General features: G+C 61.3%; 1 protein-coding gene across 2 annotated transcripts; it reads left to right on the plus strand.

Moving 5' to 3' along the window:
• Positions 1-1351: 1351 nt before the first annotated feature.
• On the plus strand, positions 1352-8958 carry LRFN3 (leucine rich repeat and fibronectin type III domain containing 3). Of its 2 annotated transcripts, none has more exons than XM_055146166.1 (3): positions 1352-2522; positions 3794-5238; positions 8331-8958. In XM_055146166.1, exons 2-3 carry the CDS (start codon positions 3812-3814, stop codon positions 8794-8796), a joined length of 1893 nt encoding a protein of 630 aa, XP_055002141.1. In that variant the 5' UTR covers positions 1352-2522; positions 3794-3811; the 3' UTR covers positions 8797-8958. The 2 variants fall into 2 exon arrangements, with proteins under 2 accessions (XP_055002141.1, XP_055002140.1); XM_055146165.1 differs by having other exon boundaries at positions 1355-2522; positions 3797-5238.
• The last annotated feature ends 960 nt before the right edge of the window (positions 8959-9918 follow it).

Raw genomic sequence — 9918 nt, forward strand, 5'->3', positions numbered from 1 at the left:
TGATAATTGTTAATGTTTACTGAGCCCCTTAATATTCCCCAGAACTGAGCTCAGGAGGATAAATGGAACTCCCCACCCTGCCCTCTGTTACCTTTCTTCTTTCTCTGCCTTCTCTTCGCCCCCTTTTGCGCCTGAATCCTGGAATCGTTGCCCCCAGATTAGCCAGATGCACTAAATTCTCATCTCAGTCCGCTGGATTGTAGCCAGATAGTTTCCTGTTTTCCAACCCCACTACTTCTATAGTATCTCTGAAACTTCTAATTCCTTTTTCTGAGTGTCTGGGCATCCGCTCTGCTGGGCCAGGAGCACTGATGAACTTTGCTAATGATCTGGAAAGGCGGCCCTAGAGCTGAGTTAATTTTAGCTGCAATTTTCAATACCCATAAATGGAAGGAGCCAAAAGGCTGTTCTGAAACCTACAGCGGAGCAGGGATGCCAGGGAGGGGGTGCAGCCATGCCTCACCTCTGCCCAACGGTGTTGCTTCACTCACTCAGATGGGAGCATGGGGGGAGGGGAGGTCTTCGTATCCCTTCATGTGGTCATGCTTCTACTCCCCACCCCAAGGTAGAGCCACGACCATAGGTCCCAACTGTGTCTCCTTCAGACCAGGACTCCCCAAAGATCCCCCAACTTGCTATAACCAGTTTCTTACACCACACTTGTAGACCACTGCCTACACCCCTCTTTCTGTGACACCATCTGCCCAGAGACACGTGGGACGACCCCCCACCCCCATCTTCTCACAAGTTTCAGGACAGGTGGCCTAGGGGTTGGTACTTGGGGTAGAGTCCTCCGGGCTGCGGTACATTGAGTCAGCTTCCTCCCCTGAGTCAGCCCCGCCAGCCCCGGTCTCTGTCCCCATTTCCCAGCGTCTCCTTCCTTCACGGGAGAGCCCCTGGGTGCTTCTCACTGCAGGGGACTCGGGGATGGGCGTTGCATTTCCCCCTTCCCACGCCAGGGAGAGGGAAAGCTCAGTCACCCGCCTTCCAGTCTGCAAAAGCAGGGTGCAGGGGTGTCTCTCTGTGGAAATGACATCTCAGAAGTGGGGCTGGGACCAGACACGCTCGGGTAGGGACAGACACGCTCGGGATGCGGCACCCAAGGTGTGAATGCGAGCAGGGCACACACATGCCCACAGCCCTTCTGCCTTTGTTTCTCGCTCAAGCTCTCATTGTTTCTGGGTCTTCCCACCATTCCTGGAATATGTAGGTGGTTCTATCTGCCTCTCTCACTCCCCTCCCCTCTGCCCCGCTAAACAGTCGGCTGAGATTCTTGTCTCTGGTCTCCGCGAGTCTCTCGGTCGGCCAAGGACCCTGGCTTCCCAGGAAGAGCAGGGCGACCCCGTGGGCGGTGGAGGTGGGGCCGGGGACGCGCCTGGATGCCGGAGACAGCCTGCACCTTTAAAAGCGGACGCGCGCGGGGCCTGCGCCTTTAAGCGCGGGCGCGCGCGCGCGGCCCTGGGTTCCCGGCGAGGAGGCCGCGGGAGCGCCCGGACCCGGCCCGCCTGCCCGGCCCCCGCCCGGCCCCCGCCCCGGCCCCGGCGGGGGAGGGGTCTCTGAGCGGCCCCTCCCCCCAGCACCCCCGCCCACGCTGCGGCGACCCCAGCCCGCGTGTCCCGCTCCGCCGCCCAGCCGGCGCCCAGGCCTCGCCCCACCCCGGCCCCCGGGGCTGCCTGCCCCCCCCCCCCACCGCAGCCGACCCCCTCCCGCCTGGCCAGCCCCTCTGCAGCCCGGGAAGCCAGGAGGGACTCTGCAGAGCCGGGGACCTGTACCCCCAACGTCGAGGGTCTACACCCCGAAATTGGACCCAGAGATTCGGAAACTCGAGCTTGGGACCCTGATCTGGGGCTGGGACCCCAAGACCCGCGACCAGAACACCAGTCTCCAGCGCTGGAGCCTCGGACTTTGGCACCCCTAAGCTTGGAAGATCGGCCCCAAGATGTGAAGCCTGAATCTCCCGATTTGGCAGCTGGACCGCCCCGGCTCTGGAGCTGAACTCTGAATTCTGTGTCTGGGACCTTGAAATCTGGGACTGGATTCCTGGAGCATCTGTCTACACCCCGCGCTGCGCTGTCTGCACCTGGAGCCATAGGCCTTGGACCCCAGCCACTGGACCGTAGTGTTCAGGGGGCTGAGACCTGAGTCTGGGCCACTGCACACCTGAATGGTGAAAGTGGGGGCCAGGAACCTCCAAATCTCGACTCAGCACCCCAGGACTTGGGCCCAGCCCTCCAGCCTTAGATCTCAGGTCTGGGCTGGGCACATAGACCCTACCCTCACCATTGGTGACCAGGACTGGCCAAGCAACCCCACCTGGGGCCTGGCTGTCTAAATCTTGACCCTGGAGCCCGTCTTGGGGATTGGGGGACCCCAAGTCTCAAGACCTGGAGCTCCTGTGGCTGCAGAGCTAAGCAGACAGATCCTCTCCTGAGGTGTCAGGAGTCAGGGAAGGCATGACCAGGCGCCCCCTCCAGAGCCCTGACCCCTGACCCCTGCGGCTCCCTGGGGTGCTTCCAGCTCAGGTAAGTCACCTCCGAGACCCCTGTGGTGGGGAGGGACTTGGGGAGAACTTGGTGGCTGGGTGGAGGAAGGTAAGGCTCAGTCCCTATGGGGTACCACTGGGGTTTCCCCAGGAAACACACCCCGCTCAGGGACTGCTTCCAGCTCTGCTCTGGACGTCTGTCCATCCTGCCCCTCTCCCTGCTTGGTGGCCTCTGAGTCCCTGTCTCACATTTCTGTCTGGTCAGACCCTCGCCGGCGGCCTCAGTCTTCCCTTCATGACCCCTCTCTGTGCCCCTGTCCTTGCCCTGACCCTCCTTGACACCCTGTCCACCTCTCCTGGCTCTGTCCACTGCTGGCTGCCTCTCTCAGCCACCATGTGTGTCCCTCCTCTCTCTTTGATCATCCGTCACACCCCTGTCCCTAGCTCCCCTCTCTGGACATCTGCCTTCAGCTTCTCCCAGTAAACCACCTTGGGCACCACTGTCCACTGTGCCCATCTCCAGCATGTCACCAGATATCTCCCTCACAGCCCCTGACTCAAAGTCGGGGCCTGGGTCTCCGACCCTCTTGGGCATTGCCATGGCCCCCACTCTTCTCTCCGTCTACTTGCTCCCCTTCTCTGTCCACCCTCATTGCCCGTCTGTGATTCCCCAGCCGCCTCCTGCCTGGATCAGCGTATTTCCTCTCAGTGTCTTGGCCACTGGTGCTCACTGGTCACTGACATCTCCCGGCCCTGTCCCCAACTCCCTAGCCAGCTCTTTCCCCACGGGGCCGTCTGCTCCTCCCCTCTCTGGCCTTACCCCCCTTTTTGTCATCTTTGACCATCTCTCCTGGATCTGACCATCCGTGACACCTCCCCTTCCCCTCCCCTCTCGCTGGCTACTTGTCATGTTGTCCGTCTGTCTGCAGCTGCCTCTGTCACACCTGCTTCAGGTCATGCCCGCCACCCTGCCCACCTCTGCCCTCTGTGACATCTGCTCCCCCACCAGGGACTATTTCTAGGGACCCCAGGCTTCGCTTCCTCCCACCCTCACTGACCTTCCCTCTGGGCACCTCTGCCCCTTCTACTGGCCTCTCTTCTCTCTGCCCTCCCATTTCTCTTTGCACCTGGGGTGCCACCACCATGCATCTGCCCCTGACTTCCATTCTGGCTTTTGACCTCACCCGTCCCTCCTCTCTTGGACCAACTTGAGTCCCTTCTGTCACCCACCCCATACCCCCCTGGCTGATGGCCTTTCCCCTACCTTGTGCTGGGACCCTGTCCTCTGGCTCAGCCTGTCCATCGTCCCAGCAGGTGGCCCTGCCCGCGATGGCCGTCCTCCCCCTGCTCCTCTGCCTGCTGCCGCTGGCCCCCGCCTCGTCTCCACCTCAGTCGGCCACTGCCAGCCCGTGTCCCCGCCGCTGCCGCTGCCAGACACAGTCACTGCCCCTCAGCGTGCTGTGCCCGGGCGCAGGCCTGCTCTTCGTGCCCCCCTCGCTGGATCGCCGGGCAGCCGAGCTGCGCCTGGCCGACAACTTCATCGCGGCCGTGCGGCGCCGCGACCTGGCCAACATGACGGGCCTGCTGCACCTGAGCCTGTCCCGCAACACCATCCGCCACGTGGCCGCCGGCGCCTTCGCCGACCTGCGTGCCCTGCGCGCCCTGCACCTGGACGGCAACCGGCTGACCTCGCTGGGCGAGGGGCAGCTGCGCGGCCTGGTCAACCTGCGCCACCTCATCCTGAGCAACAACCAGCTGGCGGCGCTGGCGGCCGGCGCGCTGGACGACTGCGCCGAGACGCTGGAGGACCTGGACCTGTCCTATAACAACCTGGAGCAGCTGCCCTGGGAGGCGCTGGGCCGCCTGGGCAACGTCAACACGCTGGGCCTCGACCACAACCTGCTGGCCTCTGTGCCCGCCGGCGCCTTCTCACGCCTGCACAAGCTGGCCCGGCTGGACATGACCTCCAACCGCCTGACCACCATCCCCCCCGACCCCCTCTTCTCCCGGCTGCCGCTGCTGGCCAGGCCCCGTGGCTCGCCGGCCTCCGCCCTGGTGCTGGCCTTCGGGGGCAACCCCCTGCACTGCAACTGCGAGCTGGTGTGGCTGCGGCGGCTGGCCCGGGAGGACGACTTGGAGGCGTGCGCCTCCCCGCCCGCCCTGGGCGGCCGCTACTTCTGGGCGGTGGGCGAGGAGGAGTTCGTGTGCGAACCGCCCGTGGTCACGCACCGCTCGCCGCCCCTGGCGGTGCCAGCGGGACGGCCGGCTGCCCTGCGCTGCCGGGCCGTGGGGGACCCGGAGCCCCGCGTGCGCTGGGTGTCCCCGCAGGGCCGGCTGCTGGGCAACTCGAGCCGAGCTCGCGCCTTCCCCAACGGGACGCTGGAGCTGCTGGCCACGGAGCCGGGCGACGGCGGCATCTTCACCTGCATCGCAGCCAACGCGGCTGGCGAGGCCACGGCGGTGGTGGAGTTGACTGTGGGCCCCCCGCCACCCCCCCAGCTCGCCAACAGCACCAGCTGCGACCCCCCGCGGGACGGGGACCCCGATACTCTCACCCCTCCCTCTGCCGCCTCGGCCTCCGCCTCCGCCTCAGCCAAGGTGGCTGACATGGGACCCCCAAGCGACCGTGGCGTCCAGGTGACTGAGCACGGAGCCACGGCAGCTCTCGTCCAGTGGCCAGACCAGAGGCCCATCCCAGGCATCCGCATGTACCAGATCCAGTACAACAGCTCTGCCGACGACATCCTCGTCTACAGGTGCCCGGCCTGGGCAGCGGGGCAGCATGGGGTGGGGAGGGGAGTGGGGAGGGGGAGGCGGCACATCAGAGGTACGTCTTCTGTTACCCTAAGCTGCAGCCCAGCTGAGAAATGAGGCTGCAGAGTTGCAAAGGAAATCAGACAGCAGAGGTCAAAGAAGCAAGGCAGCGAGCATCAAAGAAATCTGGCGGCAGAGGGGTGAAAAAAATAACAAAGAGGAAAAGACAGCCAGGCAAAACAGACAGCTGAGGGAGGGACAAGGCTAGAGGCTACAAATGAATTTGGCTAGTAAAGGGAAAGGGGGCGAGGGAATTGCAGGTGGCAGGGCCCCAAGAAGGAGAGAGAGGGCCAGGTATGTGGCTCAGCAGTAAAGTGCTTGCCTTGCAGGCGTGAGGTCTTGGGTTCAATCCTCAGCATGGCAAAAAGAAAAAAAAAAGTCTTTGGGGCCCAGAGTGATAATACAGCAGTAGGGAGCTTGCCTTGCATATAGCTGACCTGGGTCCAATCCCCAGCACCCCATATGGGCTTCTGAGCTCACCAGCAGTAATTCCTGAGTGCAGAGCCAGGAGTCAGCCCTGAGAACTGCCCAGTATGGCCCAAAAACCAAAGAAAGAAGCTCCCCCTGCAGAGACCTCAGTGAGCAGGTGAGAGGTTGGAGGTTCCAGCTCAGGCCTTGGGTTTGTGCAGTTGTGGACTTTGCACTTTGCACAAGCTCTACGGGTTCAAGTTTTTTTTTTTGTTTGTTTGAGGGGGGTAGGGGGTCACACCTCGTGGTCCTCAAGGATCACTCCTGGCCCTGCCTGGCTCTGCCTAGGATAGAGCCTGGTTCTGTCCTTGGAAGGAAGTGCCCTACCCATTATACTGTCTCTCCAGCCTGTTTTTGAATTCTACCGTGGAGACATTTTAACTTTCATTTTCTAAATCACATCAAACCAAGTTAAAGCTCCTCTTGCCAGTGGAATAGAAATATTCAGTTTGCCCCTGGGGGAATTCCCTCTTCTTACAGCCCCGTATGCTCAGCAGCAGTGGCCCTGACGAGGGAACCACAGCGGCTGCTTACCCAAGTCCAGTCTTGTTTTTGTGGGGGCACACCCGGCAGTGCTCAGGGATTAGTCCTGGCGGGGCTATGGGGCTGTATGTGGTTTGTATGAGGCCGGGATTTAACCTGGGTTAGCCTCATGCAAGGTAAGTGTCCTACCACCTCCCAAGTTCAGTCTTGCCTGGGCCTGCGTCACTCTGTCCCACTCTATATTCGCTTCCAGGGAGGGCCCAGGGGCCAATCCCTGAGGTCTGGCTGCAGAAAACTCAGCTGCTCGAGGCTGGAGGCAGCAAACCCGCAAGCCACGTGCCTCACAGCTACAAGAGAGTGCCCTTGATTTCCTTTTCCCATCCTGTGAATGCACCAAGCTCTCTTCCTCTTCCTTTCTTAGAACTTTCTTAGTCCACTCTGCCAGGCAGAGGATGCGACAAATCTCATCCTTCCAGACAGTCACGAAGTTCCTTTTACGTCCCTCATTAAAGTAACTTAGGGCCTAGAGTGATAGTATAGCAGGTAGGGCACTTGCCTTACACATGGCCAACCTGGGCTCAATCCCTGGCACCCCATCTGGTCCCCTGAGCACCACCAGGAGTGAGACCTGAGCACAAACAGGTGTGCCCCCTCCCCTCCATAAAAAAGCAGTTTAGGGGCTGGAGAGAGAGCACCGCAGGTAGGGCGTTTGCCTTGCACGCAGTCGACCCGGGTTCAATTCCAAGCATCCCATATGATCACTCAAGCACCGCCAGGAGTAATCCCTGTGCATCATTGGGTGTAACTGGGGGAAAAAAAAGCAGTTTAGTAATGAAACATTATAGAACAAGTGAAATCTCCAGCAGCATTTAAGTCACAAGAAGACAAATAGAGGAAGAGGCCTGGAGAGAGCCCATGGGGCTGGGCTCTTGCCTTGCTTGAGGAAGCCGGGTTTTAATCCCCTGTACCGTCGTCAACCCTCCAGCACACTGGGTGTCACCTAAAACAAAAATGTGGAATGGACTTCAGGATAAAGAATTGGAAATGGGGCTGGAGTGATAGCTCAGCGGGTAAGGTGTTTGCTTTGCATGTGGCCGACCCGGGTTCAATTCCCAGCATCCCATATGGTCCCCTGAGCACCGCCAGGGGTAATTCCTGAGTGCAGAGCCAGGAGTAACCCCTGTGCATCGCTGGGTGTGACCCAAAAAGAAAAAAAAGAAAAAGAATTGGAGAGGGCACAGATAAATAGAAACTAGGCAGCAGAGATAAAAGGTTAATTAGAAACCAAAGCTGAAAGAAAGAAGACAACATGGAGGAAAAGATGGGCAGTGGAGCCCGAGGCCCATCTGTTTAATGGAAGCAGAATCAGTTGACAGGACTCGCTCGAAAGCAGGCCCAAGATCTAGCAGTAATAATACAGCGATGGGGCTAGGGGGACTTTTATTGGCAGGTTAGAAGGAAATCAGGCTTCAGCGGTATTGGCAAAGCAGGCCCCAAGGGAAGAGAGATTCTAGCTGTTCAGAAGAGGGGAGAGGGGGGTGGAGAAGTCGGGATTGGGTGAGGGTCTAGAGGGTGGCCAGAGGGGGGATTGGATCTGGGGCTAGAGGAAAGGGCCTTGGGGTGAAGCGGAAGCAGGTGGGAAACTGGAGCCGTGTCAGGAAGCAGAGCGCGAGGGGAGGGGTGGGCCGCGCAGCCCGAGGAAGGGAGCAGGGTGGGAGCAGAGTGAGACGGGCAGGCGAGCCAGTGGGAGAGTGGATGGGAGGGGATGGGGGTGGTGCTGCGCGTACTCACCTGGGCACTGTGAGGTGGGCTCCAGGGATATGGGCCAGTGGGCGGGGCGGGGCGTGGGCTGCGTGGCCAATGGGCAGGCAGTGGCTGGTGGTGGTGATCGAGCCAGTGGGCTGGAGCAAGATTGGCAGCAGCCTGGAGCGGTCGCTATGGGGCAGGTTAGAGGGATGTGGGGCTGGAGAATTGAAGGGGGTGCAGAGGAGCAGGACCCGCACACAGCCCCCGTGGTTTGGGGAGGGGGCGCGGCGCAGGGCCGGGGCTGGCCGCCAGACCTAAGTCCTGCCTGTCCCTCCAGGATGATCCCTGCCGACAGCCGCTCGTTCCTGCTGACCGACCTGGCGTCGGGACGCACCTACGATCTGTGTGTACTCGCTGTGTACGAGGATGGAGCCACGGGACTGACGGCCACTCGGCCAGTGGGCTGCGCCCGCTTCTCCACGGAGCCAGCGCTGCGGCCCTGTGGGGCCCCTCACGCACCTTTCCTGGGCGGCACCATGATCATCGCGCTGGGCGGCGTCATCGTGGCCTCGGTGCTCGTCTTCATCTTTGTGCTGCTGATGCGCTACAAGGTGCACGGCAGCCAGCCCCCCGGGAAGGCCAAGAGCGCCGCCCCGGTCAGCAGCGTCTGCTCCCAGACCAACGGTGCCCTGGGCCCCACGCCCGCCCCGCCTGCCCCGGAGCCTGCTGGGCCCCGGGGCCACACCGTGGTCCAGCTGGACTGTGAGCCCTGGGGGCCCAGCCACGAACCCACGGGACCCTAGTGACACACTCACCTCTCTGGCCAGTCTGGCCCCGGAGTGGCGGGACCCAGGCACCCCTGTCAGACCTGGCCTCGGACTCACCAAATTGCTCATGGTTTTTAAAAACTCTGATCGGGAGGGTGTTGGGGCACCGGGCACAACAAGAAAGTCCTATTTTTCTAAGCGTGGGCCTGGGCCCTGGCCCTTGTCTCTGTGTGGGCTGGGGTGGGTGTATTGTGCTGGGGCGGGGGTTGCTGGAGCTGGGCGATGTCTCCTCTGGGGCAGACCCCCCCACCCTTCTTTCTGTGGTCCCTGGATGAGCACGAAGATTGCTCTGCTTTCAACGGACTTCCCTGGAGGGCTCCTCTGGGTGATACGGAGGTGACCCAGAGGGCCCAACCCTGTCTTTGGGGAGGGGGTGTCTAAAATCGAGACACATCCCAGACCAGAGTGACCAGAAATATGGTGCCTCACTCTGCGTCAGGGATGGTGGGAGCCTGGGAGATGTGGAAGACTCAGTCTGGAGTGTGGTCAAGGAGGGTTTCCTGGAGGAGGGTTGTGATTCCCAGAATGATACCAGGGACACTAGTTAGGCAGCATGCACAGAGGAATCTGCTCCTGCAGAGGTCAGAGCGCAGTGAGGAGTTACTCTCTGCCTGGTCCTGGGGATTCTGAGGGAGGCACAGGGTCCAGGGGCTTCCGCCCAGTTGCTCAATCTCTGATCGTACTGGGAGCCAGGGAAGACTCTTTGCAGTAGGGGTGTGGGGCACATGGTCAGGTTTGGGCTTCAGAGTGGTTCATCTAACCCCCGGAAAGAATGGGGAAGCAGTGGGGATGCATCAGAGCAGCAAGGGGGAGACCAGGGAGGGGGACCGTGGTCCAGGGGAGAGGATGCAGCGGCTGTGGGGTTGGGGGTAAGGGGGGCCAGCTCGGGGGGAGGTGGAGGCTGGCACATAGAAATGGGGGCAGAGGCCATGGGGTGGGGAGACGGTCTGGGACAGGCTGCGGCTTAGCAGGGGCCAGAGCGGAGCAAGTGCCACCCGGGCAGGGGACATGTGCCTGAGGGTGGCCCATGGCCAGGGTGAGTGGATGAACCACACTGCAGAGCCCTGGACCTCTCTATGCAAGCCCCTCCCACATGGG

This window comes from Sorex araneus, chromosome 8 (genome assembly GCF_027595985.1).
Source record: "Sorex araneus isolate mSorAra2 chromosome 8, mSorAra2.pri, whole genome shotgun sequence".
In the NCBI taxonomy this organism is placed as follows: Eukaryota; Metazoa; Chordata; class Mammalia; order Eulipotyphla; family Soricidae; genus Sorex; species Sorex araneus.

Bases quoted from the DNA above. Each gene is read 5' to 3' on its own strand.
- LRFN3 (XM_055146166.1), top strand. From the start codon at position 3,812: ATGGCCGTCCTCCCCCTGCTCCTCTGCCTGCTGCCGCTGGCCCCCGCC. The intron at 5,239-8,330 runs GTGCCCGGCCTG...CTGTCCCTCCAG, and splicing joins GACGACATCCTCGTCTACAG to GATGATCCCTGCCGACAGCC.